Genomic DNA, 16,073 nt, shown 5'->3' with positions numbered 1-16,073 from the left:
ATGGTCCTGAACTCCCAGATCCAATGGCCCATTCCCTCAGGGTGTCTGGTTATGTCTAAAAAGTTTTCATAATTTCCCCCCTGCAAAGATAAATTTCATTGTGGTTTATAAATACCATTAAAGTGTAATTGAAATATTACTTTTTGTCTGCAAAACACCTCAAAGCCTGGATGAACCTGGAGGACATTGCATTGAGTGAAATTAGTCAGGAGTGTCGTTCCATTTTTAGGATTGCAATCGATGTCTGCATGACTTGTCGACTGGAAAACCAATGTGCTCAGTATGAGACCACTATTATACAAAGTCAACAAAAGTGTTCACACCAAAAGAAACATCCTTTGAAGGTTAATAGGGATGGGAGGAGAAGGAAAATTAACTAACTAACTAACTAGAGGGTAGACACAAAGTAACTAGGGTGAAGGGAAAGGCAAAATATAATATCCAATAAGGAGAAGGTCAACACAAAATGACCCAAACCAAGAGACCCAGAGGAAACGAGATACAGACAACAATGGTAGCTACTGCATGCAAGCCTACAAAAACAGTAGTGACACGAATCGACGAATGTATACATAGACATACTGAACAGGTGTCGGAAGGCCAATGGAATGACACCACAAATACATGTCGGATATTTCTATATATGTATTTATAACCAAACCTACTGCCATTGAGTCAATACAGACTCACAGCGACCCTATAGAACAGGCTAGAACTGCCCCTAGGAGATGCTGAGGCTGTAACAGTCTAAAGAAGTAAATTCTGTAGAGGAGAAGTAAGTTTTCTCCCTGGAAGCAGTCGGTGGTTTCAAACTGCTGACCTTGCAGTTAGCAACCCAACGTGTCATCCCTAGGGCTCAAATATATCTGTGACTCTAATTGTAAGAGTTAGGTTGATAAGGACAACAACGGCACTAGAGAAGATGCATTCCTTAAAATAATCAACCACTTCGGTTCAGGAGGGTAGCAATTACCTAAGGACAGAATTTAGAAGGTTTCAGAAAGGAGGTAGAATGGAAACAGGAAACAAAGGGAGGAAGTGGAATAAGTGGGGATTGCAATGAATGAAATAAAACAATAGGTCTATGAATTACTGAATGGAAAACTGATTTGATCTGTAAACCTCCCCCAAATTCACTTTTTAAAAAAACTTTAATTTTGTTCTAACATAGTTAAATTTGTTCTATGATTTTACTGAGAATCCCTGAGGGTTTCTATTGCCCTCTCTGAGTGGTCCTCATTTCTCCAACATTTTAGATATGGTATCCTACCTATGGTCTCTTACTCCTGCAATCACTTCAGATAGAACTATTATTCCAAACAGTGCCTTGACATCTATTTATTTACATTCATTTATTTAGTCACTCAAAAAGAATGCTTTCTTTCTTTGTAGAAACACAGGACAAAGGAATTACATATATGAAAAGTTTACATTAGAGACAAGATATACCAAGACCACTGTTAGAATTATAGATAAGAAAGATGTCGATCGTGGCTCTACTTGATATTCACTTTCATGAAACGATCACTGAAGATAAGAATGCTACAGCAAAGCATAGTGAAAAAAGCAGATGGTGCCCAGCTATTAATTGGATAGTGTCTGGGATCTTAAAAGCTTACATTCAGATGAGCAGCTATCTAAGCAAGGAGTCCACAAAGAAGAAGCACACCAGCCTGTGTGATCCAGAGATCACAATGACAAAATTTGAATATGGTGAGGAGAAAAGTGTCAGAACCAAAGTTATGAACACCCAACTTGTGTAGGGATATGGGAGACGGTGGGAGCCCCAAACCCATCTGCAGAATATCTCGTCAGACTGAGCCACTGGACGATCCACTCTAGCCACAGGCAGGAGTCTCAAACAGCCTTACTATCAGGCAGAGACCATGGTAATCTTGCTTATGCAGATCAAACTCAATACTTGGCCAGTTGACCACCCTGTAGACATGACCTGAATTTGTTCTGGGTACAAGTATCCTTTACTGGTTCCATGACAGAATTTTCTTCCCTGCCTTTTTTAATGTTGTTGGGGGTCTTTTCTTTCTTATACGTTAATAGTATTTTTGTCTGTATACCACCTTAGTGCAATGTTTTTCATTGGTTTCTGTTGGGTCTCCCAGCTGTGAAGCACAGGAGGAGTGGACGCATAATGATAATAACTGATACAAGGGGATATAGGGAATAGGGATATAGGGGGGAAGGAGATGATAGGAGGGAAAGAGGATTTGGGGAGTAAATAATGAAGATGGGGGGAGGTGGGAAGGGAGCACTAGAATGGATTGTGATTGCATAAGTCGTCCTAAAGGCGATTTAACCATGGGGAGGGGGCTCTAAAACTGATGTGGGGTGATTGTACAATTCTCCTTGATATGATTGAACTATTGAATTATATTATATGTCAATTATTTGCCAATAAAACTGTTGGGGGAGGAAGAAAATGTTGAGAGAGAATAGGGAAAGAATCTACTAACTTTGGTCCAAGGAAGGTTCATGAAAGGGATAGTATCTGAACAGACTTGAATGTACATAGGATTTGGACAACTGGTGATAAAGGACAAAGTGAGACTCTAAATTATAGTGCAGCATGAACAGGCTGTTGAAAAGCAGAGTATAATTGTGTGCCCTGTGCTAGCCTGGAATGCCTTAGCTATCAGCCCGTCAAGTAAAAATAAACATTAAGCAATCTTTACAGCAGTGTGTAGGGACAGCCAAGGCAATGGTTGGGGTATGTCGCATTCATAAGACACAGCAAAACTTCATGTCACTTTTTCTCTCTCCTGAATCTCTCACATGAGTGGCAGTGCACAGAACTGTGTCCAAGGGCTTTCTTCTCCCATTCCTTTAAAACCTCTTCCTAACATCGCCAATACACACAGTTTTGTCTCCTCTGTTTTTTTCTACTTGTGATTTGCCTTTTGTTTACCCGATGTAAATCCATGTACTGTCTCTTCTCTAGTCTGTCTTTTATCCATTACTCTCATCTATTGGATATAGGTTTAGGAGTCAATTAGATGAAAATGCACTCACCTTGACAGGCTTAAAGAGGAGAGATGCCAAAGGTCTAGCTACATTTATAATATTTTTCTCTTACGTGATAAAGAGCAAGTATGCTTTGCTTATATATTTCTTTACTGAAGACCCAAAAATCAGCAACTTGTTTGCTATAGATTATTTGGACAGTGAAATGATATAGGAGGAGATGAGACTTGGAGGGTAGCAATATGGGTGGTTACTTACAAAGCATTTACTATATGCCTTGTAGCATTTAATTTTGAAGGCCGTGCTAGGAAGTATGAACTTTATTCCATAGTTCTTCAAAGACTTATTTTTTAAAAGACATGTTCACATTGTATTTTTAGATATACCTGTGAGATTAGTGCATGCAAAATGAATTTGATGGAGGCAATGATGAGAAGCAGGGACACCAATGACAAAACTGAAAAGTCTAGTTAAGAAGTGCTGGGCTGATTTGGATTTAAAGGAGAGAGGTTTGCGCAAGCCATTTTAATAACAGTGTTTGTTGAAATAAAATGCAGATACGATTGGGACAGGAATTAGACACCTGAACACCCTCACTACTCAAGACAGCGCTGGAGATGAGGGACTCCATTTCTCTCTCTCATAGTCTCTCAACACGTCTTTGTACCGGCTACACTTTCCTCTTGGGCTCTGAGACCGACCAATCTTCTCTGTAGTTTCACATCCAAACCGCAAAAGAAGCTCTCAAGAAGATTCAGTGACATCACTCCTATAGAATGTCTTCACGGAGTCCTGTTGACATACCAGTTAAGGGGTAGACTGCAAAGCCGAAGGTGATGGTTCAAATCACCCTGCCGGGGAAAACCTGGTGAACTGTTTCTATAAAGATTACAGCCAAGAAAACCCTACGGAGTGTTATACTCCTTCACATGGGTTTCTATGAATCGAAAGATTTGACGGCGCCTAGCAACAACCTAGTTGTCCTCAGTCAGCAGCCTATCACTCCTTCTTTGACTGGTGGGCTATGGGCTGAGGGCTGTGGGCTAGGCAACTGGATATAGCCACTGGTACCATCATGAATTCTACTGGTGGTATGTTTGGAGAAAGGCAGTAGTTTTATTGTAGACCAAAGTCAACTGCATTAAGTATGGGTCCTCATTATGCCGTAGACAATACTATTACCTTGACTAAGTAACAAATCTCCTCTATAACAATGTTTCACTATTCAAATGACCATAAAAGTAATTTTCAGTCAGCACTTCAAATCTCCTTAGTTAACATAAGGTCTTACTTTAATGTGCCATCTTTAGCTAAATAGAGATTAAGATTACACAATTTCGTGTCAGAAGTGTGATAATTGCAAAACCTACTTTTTGTCACATACTTTGAGGTATATATGTGCTGTTAATATTAATGTTCTCTATTTACTTCTCTAGGTCCTAATATCTCTTGTAGTGACCACCTCTGACTCACAAACTTCAGGATTCGAGGGCTTATTAAAGAAGTTAACAAGTGGTTATGCCCATGATACTCAGGGTTGAGCTGTTTATGACAGTACATGTTGTACCATTCTTGGAAGAAGTAAGGCCAAAGTGATCCTTAGAGGCAAGGATGGCAAGATTTTGTCTTACATGCTTTGGAAATACTGTGGCGAAAAAGCGGAAAGCCCTCAATGAGCTGGATTGACACCAGGGCTGCCACGATGAGCTCAGGCATAGGAACGACTGCGAGCACGGCAGGTCCATGGAGCGTTTCATTTTGTTGCGCGCAGGGTCACTATGGGCCGGAGCCAGCTCCATGGCACCTAACAACAACAATAAATGCCAAGGGGACATACCACTCTGCTGTAGGCCTCAAACCAGGCGGCATTCAGCTCCAGCTCCATGGGTCAACAAGCCCAGCTCCTTAATGAAGTGCCCAGAGGCACCTCTCTCCAGTAGGCAGCCTCCTGCACAAAAACGCTCAGCTTCCCAAGCTCTGGCTCCTGGTTCTGCCGCTGCTCTTCTGAGGCTATAGCTGCCTTCTGGATCCGGGAGTTTCACCGTGCAGGAATCTTGGGTCCAGAACACACACCCCACTCCTGGCTCTTGCTGGTAATGAGATCCCTCCTCCTGGTCTCAGAGGGCTCATTTCTACACAGCAGGTGCCATTGCAGACAATCCTGCTAACAAGTAATGACTCACAGGTGAATCCTATCAGTATCTTCCCTTACCCTCTTACCAGACCCATGCAGCAAAGGTTGCTTGGTGGGAATTAGAGATTTTGACTATGAGAACCATACAAAATAATCCATTGCCCCTGCAAATTAGCAATACCTCATATGTGTGATTACAGTTTGAAAATCAAGTTCACATTCATTTGAGTTTATCCTCATGAGAACCCTTTAAGGTAGGTAAGACAGGTACCATTACCCCCATTATTTTCCTGAGATTCAGAGTTTGCATGACTTATTCAAGCTCAACAGCTGTTAGGTGACAGAGCCGCTTATTTGAACTCTCATCTTCAACCCAAAGTCCAATATGCGTCTCCTTCCGCTGTGTCTCCAGGTTTGGGTGACTTGGTCTCACAAAAGGTATTGTACGTGGCATATGTGATGTAGATATTAAAACTGTCATGCCCCTGCTTTTTCTGTTCTTCCTAGCTCTTAATTTTTTAATCCTTCTCCCGATTTAAATTTCTCACTTGTAGCAGGAGTCTGTTTGGCCTTATTTTTGAAGGATTTGGTCGTAAACACTTCAATACCTCTCTTGGAATTGACCTTTGCTTCTTGAATTGCAGGGAGACACTCCATCACGGTCACTACTCTGACCTCAGCTGGGAACCTCGGAGAGGACGGAATCTTGGGGTGCACTTTTGAACCTGATATCAGACTTTCTGATATTGTGATACAGTGGCTGAAGGAAGGTGTTATGGGCTTGGTCCATGAATTCAAGGAAGGCAAAGATGACCTATCAGACCAGGATGAACTGTTCAGGGGCCGGACAGCTGTGTTTAGTGACCAAGTGATAGTTGGCAATGCCTCTCTGAGACTTAAAAATGTGCAGCTCGCAGATGCTGGCATCTACAAATGCTCTATCATCACTTCTAAGGGCAGAGGGAATGCTAACTTGGAGTATAAAACTGGAGGTGAGTGATTGTTGGGGAAAGGAAATGAATGCAACAAAAGTTATTTGAGACTAAGTAGTAGAAATTGCCTGTGTGTGTGTGTGTGTGTGTGTGTGAATATCACACCAAAACTCTCCTAATTCTGTTTGTAGTCATTCTTGTCATACTATGTTCAAGACCCTACTGGCCCCAAGTGTTCCTGAGTGGCCCAAATGTTTAAAAACTTATCTACCAATCAGAAGGTTGGTAATTTGAACCCACCCACAGGAACTTTGAAAAGCCAGGCTACCTATCTGTTTCCAAAAGGGTACAGCCATGAAACAAAATCCTATGGAGTAGTTCCACGCTACATTCATGGTGTTGCCATCAGTCTTAATTTACTTGACAGTAATGACAACAAGAATAGTGAGTGTTGGGTCGTAAAGTCCTTTGTCATAGGTGCTAGACTCTTCTGACTTCTCAGGTCTATTACCTTAATTATTTTGCCAACACTAATGTTGTCCCCTTCAGGCTGGCCCTTGGCATTGCTAATAAGAGAAGCCCATAATTTGGCTTAAACCAGGGCTTCCAGGGACTCTTGGTTGTGGAACTCATTCAAGTAGAAACTCAAAGGGAACCAACTAAAATAATATTGTCCTAAAAACCCATTAATCCTCCCTCAAGGAAATCGGTTTTTCCTTACCAATATAACATAAGTTTATGAACGTATATGCATTGGACTCAGCTAGATATTGTGAAGAATCTGAAGATGACTTAAAAAACAAAACTACCTCATAGCCTGGATAAACCTGGAAGACAGTCTGCTGAACAAAACAAGTTAATTACTTGAATGACTATGTTGTTATCCGTCTGAACTGGACATCTTCCCTTTGTGCTGTTTGCCCCTCAGCCTTCAGCATCCCAGAGGTGAATGTGGACTATAACGCCAGCTCAGAGAGCCTGCGGTGTGAGGCTCCCAGATGGTTCCCCCAGCCCACGGTGAACTGGGCATCCCAAGTTGACGAGGGAGCCAACTTCTCAGAAGTCTCCAATACCAGCTTTGAGCTGGACTCTGAGAATGTGACCATGAAGGTGGTGTCTGTGCTCTATAATGTCACAATCAACAACACATACTCCTGTATGATTGAGAACGACATTGCCAAAGCCACAGGGGATATCAAAGTAACAGGTAGGTTGTTTCACCCTTTGTCTATAGATTTGTTGGCCAAGGTAATCCAATCTAACCTCAACTATAACAACAGATACATGATGTGCCAGGGTACAAAAAGCTCTGGATTCCTTTCTAAGACTGAATCATCATGCCAGCTAGAATTGTATTATGTCCGAGAAAATCTAATAAAACAGTATTTATGGCATATTGATCAAAGGCCGCAATTAGGATTCATCTTGGATGTCTTCTCATTGATTGGGATTCTGAACAATAGTGTTTAGGAATCTGGCTTAGGAAGAACCATTTTTGACATAGCAATGAGAATGTGCTTATTATTTGACCTTTCTTATACAATCAGCGGGTGATCTGCCTGCTAAGCTCCCCAAATTGCTTTGGTTCTAGCCAGCCATTGAAAAGGCTTTTACTCTAAAGACTAACGGGCTTAGAGTGTGATCAAGTCTTATTTCCCTTCTTGAGGCTAACACATGATTCCACCAAAGGTGACCCAGGCTTTCTCTAGATGGACGTGGCCTCCAGACAGAGACGATCAGGAGGGAGAGGCATAGCCAATTGGTGCCCCTGCATTGCTTGATTTAGTACCTAAGGTTGAGTTAGTACCAAGAAACTTCATAAGCAAAAATTGTGATCATTAAGTTCGTCCCTCTTGAAGCAGAACGAGATTTAAACTCTGAGAGAAAGTTTCCATCAGGAGAACTTCAGGGCTTTTTCAACTTTTCCCACTTGGGACCACATTTTGCCCAAGAAATTTGCAGCAAGAGCAAGCACTACCAGAAACACCTCCGATCCGTTATATGTTTGGTTCTGAATTAATTTCTGGCCACTGCAAGTGAAGATCTTTAACTCTTGCTAATTTTTTCACAGCGCCCACATTCCATTACATACCTCCCCCATGGGATCAGGACCCACCATTTAAGAAGCTTATAAACCCACAGTCTATATCAAGCTCGCACAGGCAGAATACCTTGCACACTGTCAGTGCCCTATAAGTGTTTGTTGAACTAAGCAACTGAATAAGTCATGCTCTTAGCAGCTGCTATACATCTTATTTAAAATTAGATAAAGAGACAACTCTTCCGCCATCTTGAGGAACAAATTGGTGAGTACTGGTTAGAATTCTTTTAGTTGCTCATAATAAAAAACCAACTCTACAAAAAGAAAAAAACAACTCAACAACAAAAAAATCAAAGCTAAAAGTGTATCTTATTTAAAAGGCCCTGTAATGTCTCCTAGAGTCGAGGACAGAAATTGTGGAGAAAATTTGGGCTGATGAACAGCCGGAAGGAGGAACTTAAAGGTCCTTGAGGTTCTGGTTCTCACTTCTTGGTATCTCTTGGTGCAGCGTGGCCCTCTCCGCTTCTCACTGGGTGTGGCAGAATGTGTTTGCTAAGGGCGGCTCCTTTTAAAACCTCTCTCTCACTCAAGCGAGTCACCAGATTGAAGTGCAATTCTCCATGGCTACTCTGCTCTCTCAGGAAGGGCTTTGATTGGTTTAACTTGGATCTGCTGCCAATACCTAAGCCAACGAGGCAGATTCTAATGAGAGAAAGGGCATTTCCCATCAAAGGAAGTAACAACGCATTTTTTCATTGGAAGCAATAGGTGTCAACAACAGTATCTCAGGTAAAATTCTCGGAAGAAATTCCAAACTGCATAACGAATACCTTCCGATAGAAAGGGTGGTAGCTGAATAAGCCATAGATATGGACCACGTCTTTGATTGAGATTATTTTCCTATGCATGATTGTGTGATCCATCAGAGCTAAAGTCCCAAGTAATCAATGTTAGAATTAAGTCTGGTTTTTGGTGACTTGGCAGAGATCAAAATTTAGAAAACAATAGAATTCCTTCTTGTAATACGCAAAGCAGATACTCCATGTGTTTTTTTAAAACAATGAAATGAGGCCATGAGAATGACATCCTATGATTTCTGACTACACCACTAATTATAACTACTTATTGTGTGTCAAATGTTTACAAAGCACTCTTTTCAGTCCCATGAAATCAATAGCGAGTCCCAGGCAAGAAGTCAGTCAAGATGTATATTTGGTACTTAAGGGAAGGAGTTGTGAATTATGTCGGCAGTGCATCCATAGAGCAGGCAGATTTCAAGCTGGGCTTTGAAAAAGAAAAATGGTTTTAATATGCTAGAAGCCATGAAATCCCAAGTTTATACCAAGGGCCCTGGGGAGAAATTAGGAGGGATAAGAATCCAAAGTTTCTTTAAAAACAATAATCTATGGTCTTGGTGATATAAATGTGAAGGACAAGATAAAGAAGGGGTCAGAATGGCTTGATACTTTTACAGAGAATGCTTAAGAAGTTGGTAATGCTCTGGCTAGACCAGAGGATGTACATAGGTACAGATAGCAACTGGAAACACAGAGAATCCAGGACAGATGACTCCTCCAGGACCACTGGTGAGAGTTGCCATGCCTGGAGGGTGGAGGGAATGTAGGGTAGAAAGGGGGAACTGATTACAAGAATCTACGTATAGCCTCCTCCCTGGGGAGGGACAGCAGAGAAGAAGGCAGGGGAGACATCGGACAGTGTAATATGTGACATAATAAGAATAATTTATGAATTATGAAGGGTTCATGAGGTAGGGGGAGTGGGGAGGGAGGGGGAAAATGAGCAGCAGATATTAAGGGCTCAAGTAGAGGGCAAATGTTTTGAAAATGATGCTGGCAACAAATGTACATATGTTCTTGACACAATGCATGGATGTATGGTGATAAGAATTGTAAGAGTCCCCAATAAAATTATTTAATAAAAAAAAAGAAGTTGGTACTGCAACCAACAGAAGGGAAACAGAAGCCATAGCGTATTTGAGAAGGTGACGGATTTAGCTAGAGGGAGTGTGACGTTCCTAGGGTGTACCCAGGCAGAACTGTCCGATGCTTATCACAGATCTGAGCATAACTCTGCTGTCTGGGAGATGCTTCGTCCCTGCTCCAACTACTGCCTCCTGTGGAAAAGGAGTCTCGGCTATCTAGTCCTTCTAGTCGCTTTCTCCCCTCTTTTGACTCCTCCCGAGGGAAGAAGAAAGTGGTGTATGTTAGGGAGCGAGATACAGGGCACAGTGTCACAGTGTAAACATTAGTAGCCCAGTGGCTTCTTTACCCTCAGGTGGTATACATTCTGCTCAGATCTTCGAGGCCATCTCTTTTTCAGAGATGGACTCTTCCCTCCCAGGGGTTAGCTACCCCGGCCTATGACTACACTCTTGACAACCCACTTGCCAACATACAGATCTATAGTATTAAAGGTGATATTTTGGGCTCCCCCTTTTGTCTTATTGCTTAATTAATTCAGAGCCCAGGGAAGAATGGGGTTACTGGGCTCCACTGAATCCCATCAGTATTCACTAAAAATTGTTTCCTAAATAACAGTGTCTTTAAATGAGATCGCCAATAGTAATTGCAAATCCAGATGTGGCACTCAGGATAGTTCGGATTAACGAAGTTAATTTGGAAATAATCAAAATGAAGTAATGCTTACAGGTGAGACTAGACTTCCTGTTATTGTTGCTTTTATAGGGAACACCTATTAAGTACCTACTAAGTGCCATGCTACTGTTCAAAGTGCTTGGCATGCATTAGCTCATTAATCCTCATAAGAACCATATAAGATAGGTTATTATTATTATTTTATTGGGGGCTCATACAACTCTTATCACAGTCCATACATACATCAATTGTATAAAGCACATTTGTACATTCGTTACCCTCATCATTCTCAAAACATTTGCTCTCCACATAATATTATTTTATATACCTGTTATTTTCTTCTTTATAGACTAAAAGATGAGGCACATATAAATGGAGTAACTTGCTTAAAGGTACAGTGTTAGTGTCAGAGCTAAAAATGCTAGGAGGGAAATAGAGCAAAATTAGAGTGATTTCATTTCTTCTACCTCTCATTACAAAAATGAGTATAATGTTTTCTTATCATATTGTAGTGATGCAATAAAAGTTAATGACAGAATCTATAAAGGCCACTGCCTAGAGGAAAAATGTGTCCAAACCCAAGACCATGGCTGTTTGTGTAACCTATTCTTTATTTGGTAACCAATAATAATCACTTTATCGGTATGATTTTTCATTTGGCGGAAGGCACTCTGAGTTCAACCACAGAATGCAACTTCCTTCCAAGATTGGGAATACTCTGTTTTTAAAGTGGTTGCAAGGAGGAGATGAATGGGGTACAAGTTTACCTGTATCTGGAACAACTTGTTTTGTTTTACAGGTGCTTTTTCTTTGCTAACCTGTCATGTGCAGAACAGATCCAAGTTCTCTTCCGTGACCCTGAACCTTCTCCTCTCCATTTGCAGACTCGGAGATCAAAAGGCGGAGCCACTTACAGCTGCTGAACTCAAAAGCTTCCCCATGTGTCTCCTCGCTGGGTACCACCAGCTGGCTACTCCTGCCTCTCTCCTCTTACCTGATGCTGAAATAATGTGCCTTGGCCACACCGAAACATACAAAGTCACTGGCACACAGGTGAGATGAATCACAGCTGGTGTGTGAGACAAGTTCTGTGTGTGCTTGTGTTCCAAAGACGAGTCCAGTGGCTTCCAGCATGGGAGAGAACAGTTTAATAATCCCAGGACATTGGACACGATTCCATCGACACGACAAAGGATAATCTTTTGTTAGACTAACAAAGAGCACAGGCTCAATGACAGACTTACAGGAAAAACAATTCTTATTTAAGCAAAGGAGATGTGTGGTCTGAGGAGCTGTTCTGGGTTTGACTGTGAATTTAGTAAGCATGGTGACATGCACATAATCACTCACATAAGTGACCCACCCTAACAAGGCCCCTGTTAACAGGAAAGTTGGCACATGACTCACATGCTACACCTCCTGCCGAGAATTCTCATTTCCCTTCAGTCCTCTGGCTCCAATTATTGGTAAGACATTTCCTCCTGAAAATTCTTCTGCATAAAGAATTCATGTAAAATGGAGCTCTGGAAGTTTCCGTCAACACCTCCCACATTACTCAGTGGCACCGTCACAGCCAGGCTCACAACAAGAGCTATTTTTGTCTCTCCTCTGTCCTTCGTATTTATTTGTTACCAGCCCCTCCAGCATTTTGCCCTGGCCTCTTGCTCAGAATTGAATCCAGTCTTTGTCATCTCACACCCAGACCCCTTTTGAGCCTTACACTTGGGCTCCTTCCTCTCCCTGTCCAGTGATAGGAAACAAGGTTCAGGAATAAACTTAGTCAAACACTGAATCACAGTGTTCCTTTGCTTTGAAACTAAAGTGACCCTCTGGGCACTATTCCATCAGAGTTCAAGCCCCGGCAGGGTGGTTGCAGCCCTCCAACCATTATTCTGCTTGCACTTTCTGTCGCCTCCCTCCTTCCCCCTGCTATTCTTTCCTGCTATTCTTTCCTCTCCGTCTTTCACAGGCTCTGCCGGCCCCTTTCCTATACTCCGCAACATTCACCTCCACTACGTCCTTGACCCACTTCAAGGAAGTGCTTCCTAGCTCATGGTCCCCTTTCCTGGTCCTTTTATTTCACATCCCCTTGGCATGCATATATAATTTATGATAGTTTACACTCTCTAAGTCACATAGAAGGAGCCCAGGGGCTTAGTAAGGAGCCCGGATGGTGTAGTGGTTTTGCAACCTGCATGGTCAGCAATTCGAAACCACCAGCAGCTCCACCGGAGAAAGACTGGGCTTTCTACTTCTATCAACAGTTATAGTCTCGGAAACCCATAGGAGGTCACTATAAGTCAGCACTGACTCGACTGCAATGAGTTTGGTTTGGTTGGCTTTTTGGGTTATGTGTGGGACTGCCTTCAAGGTCAGCAGTTCAAACCCACCAGCTACTCTGTGGGAAAAAGATAAGGCTTTCTGTTGCCCTAACGTTTGAACTTGAGAGCAGCTCCACATATTCTTTGTTAAGGTCAGGGAAAGAGCCGCTCGCTCATCTGCCTCTTTTCAGTCTTTCCTGTGTTCTCCAAACTCTTACTATGGTACACAGTTGGTTCTTGTAAAGAAACCTGTCAGTTTCTGTCACTCTCCATCCCCCATGGATGTCTATCCTCAGATTTATTTGCCTGAAGAAACTGTCCCTTAGGTATGTCTTACTAGAAGACATTTTCTTCTTTCCTTACTTCCTTACAACACTACAAGTGAGGTTTTAAGAACTTACAACTAGATCACCTGACCTGTTATACAGCATAGTTCACCCATCTTTATCCCGTACTCCTTTAGGGCAGTACTTTGTAAGCTTGATTTTTGTAAAGCCCTGGCACACATGTAATAAATCATGGTTGCACTGAGTCTATGTGGGGTTCTAAACTGTCACCCAAGGCTCTATACCTATTACCAAGTTAGTTGTAGCTCCTTCTCCCTGGAAGTCCGATTGGGATTGTCTTAAACCAGTTTAACTCTGCCAAGTACATGAAAAGGACACTACTTGAGACATCCCTCATCGCCATGCTGTTTTAGGTGACGCTGCTCCTGGTCAGAAGCTCGTTCTCTTCGGACCCAGAAGTAACCTCAAGTCCAACGAGACCTCTGCACATCCAGACCCAAGAGGGTGGGGCAGAGCTGAGTGTTCTTCTCGTGCCTTCCCAGAATTCATTTCTCTTTCCATTCCTGTTTGCTCTCTAAGGACTCTTTCCTGAGACTGACACTAGGATACTGCCCCATCGAGGAGAGACTCAAACGTCTTCTTTCTCCAGCAGCCCATGCATGCGACCTTGTGGCCTTGATAGAACGGGATCAAAATACAGAAAGAGAAGCCCACTTCTGGAAAAGAGATGTACTCATACCGAGGCAGGGAGACTCTTTCAACCCTCACTGAATGCTTGCTAAGTGGATATAATGGGATCTTATTGCTGTTATTTCTCAGAATTCCAGAAATCTTCAGAATTATTTCACCAGAAACCATGACCTAGTTTTATATTTCTGGGGAGAAATGAATTTTCATGTTTAGCAACCAAAAATTACATCAAGGAGCAAAAATAAGCTAAAAGCAACCCGGAGAAGACCCTTATATGAAGATGATACATCTATCTTCAAAGACATATTAAAATGGGACAAGGGGAGGGATAATTCGTCTGAATTAGAGAGGTTTTAATACTTCCATATAAAACGCATTTGGAAACCTACGTATCTCCATCATTTTAGGGCCTCCCTCCCTCCCCACAGAGAATGAGAGCATGAGACACTGGATCTTGCTTTCCTCTGAATCCTTAGGTCTCTGTGCTATAAGGTTGCTCTGAGAAGGTTGCTAGAAAGTTTCCATGGCCATATGCACGTGAGCTAACTTCCAACCAGCTGCCATCTCACAGCTCAGAGCATTTCCGTGAAGGGCGACCTGGCTGCATTTTTATGACGATGCTTCCCAAGTGCCTCTCCTTCCACTTGACACACACCAAGGAGATGTGACGGCACGGTCACCATTTTAACACGTAGAAAAAGTCGCAGGAGTTGAGCGAGAAGGGTCGTCTAGAAAGTCTGACCATCGCCTTTTTTAAAGGCGCGTCGTTTATATTTCTCAGGGCCGATGTTACAGGGAAGGGTGTTACAGGGAAGGGTGTTACATCAGCACAAGGTTTCAGAGACTCTACTTTCTCTCCAGCACGTGCAACTTTGACCTCGGATTTCAACAACATCTGCAGCGGTGCAATTCAACGAAGAATGGTTTGGCCTCTAAGGGACTTCTGGCCGTGTCTAGAGACAATTTTGGTGGTCCTAACTGACTCAGGGCTGGGTGCTACTGGCATCTAGTAGATACAGCCCAGGGATGCTGCTCAACATTCTACAGGGAACAAGACCTCGCTTCATGACCAAGAACGATCCAGGATACAGTGTCAACTCTGCCACGCTGTTTTGGTAAAGAAAGGGATCTGCTTAATCTCTTAGAATGACCATTGCCTCCCTCTTCCCGAGGCTGCCTTGACACAGAAGCCACAAGTGCGATGTTGAGCAACCAGGGGAGTGTCTTGCAGTAAACGGGTGTTGATAATGCTTGTGGGGAATTCCTGATGGGATTATGCTCAGGTGGCTGAGCTAAATTCATTTCCCTTCATTCTACCCCACAACCCAAGTTATGTGAGAGAGCTGCCTGCATTCTGTCTTGTTTCCTGATTTTCACTTGAAGTCATGGGGCCCTGCCTGGCCAAACCAACAAAGAGATTCCTTCCCTGGGACTCACCGAGGCTCTGAAAGCAGGGGCAATGACCCTTTGAAGGAGGCCCTGATGGGTGAAGCTCAGATTTTTAAAAGAACGTGTTTCTGTCATTGTTTTCTACCAACCTCTTCCCACAGTTCTCACCTGCTGACCACTGCCCTCCCTGGCATTTGGGACCCAGAATGAATGTATTACATTTTGTTATTAAAAAAAATAATTTTTAGAGTTCTGACCAGTCACAAAAATGATTAAATACACATTTCCTATATTGCTGTCTGCATGGTTTATTAAAGTTAGTGAAAGGGCAGGTGAATTAAAAACACGTGATTGGGTTCTAAAATCAGTCCACGGCACAGATAATGGACGTTCAGTCAAAGTGTACCTGGTGAATGGGTAAGGAAGGTTGGAAGCCTATGAGTAGATTCAGATGGCTAAATCTAGTTTTTTAAAAAATGCCCATTCGACTTGTACCAGCCCAGCAGGTCTCCATCTGGGAAAATTAACAACGATGGCAGCAGGCCTGAGGCAGATAAATGGAGGGGAGGGGGGATTCACATACACACAAACTGATCACCCTGTCTTTCAAAAATCTGACTCTTTATGACCTGGGAATTATCAAATTATCAGACCTTAGAGCAGGAAGCATATCAAAATCATGAGA

General features: G+C 42.5%; 1 protein-coding gene across 1 annotated transcript; it reads left to right on the top strand.

Annotated features, from left to right (window-relative positions):
• Positions 1-5,767: 5,767 nt before the first annotated feature.
• VTCN1 (V-set domain containing T cell activation inhibitor 1) lies at positions 5,768-15,620 on the top strand. The gene is made up of 4 exons (XM_075540327.1): positions 5,768-6,105; positions 6,974-7,252; positions 11,586-11,754; positions 14,861-15,620. Exons 1-3 carry the CDS (start codon positions 5,889-5,891, stop codon positions 11,708-11,710), a joined length of 621 nt encoding a protein of 206 aa, XP_075396442.1. The 5' UTR covers positions 5,768-5,888; the 3' UTR covers positions 11,711-11,754; positions 14,861-15,620.
• Positions 15,621-16,073: the final 453 nt, after the last annotated feature.

The sequence above is a fragment of the Tenrec ecaudatus genome, chromosome 1 (assembly GCF_050624435.1).
Source record: "Tenrec ecaudatus isolate mTenEca1 chromosome 1, mTenEca1.hap1, whole genome shotgun sequence".
Taxonomy (NCBI): domain Eukaryota; kingdom Metazoa; phylum Chordata; class Mammalia; order Afrosoricida; family Tenrecidae; genus Tenrec; species Tenrec ecaudatus.
This window is presented reverse-complemented; position numbering and strand designations above follow the sequence as displayed.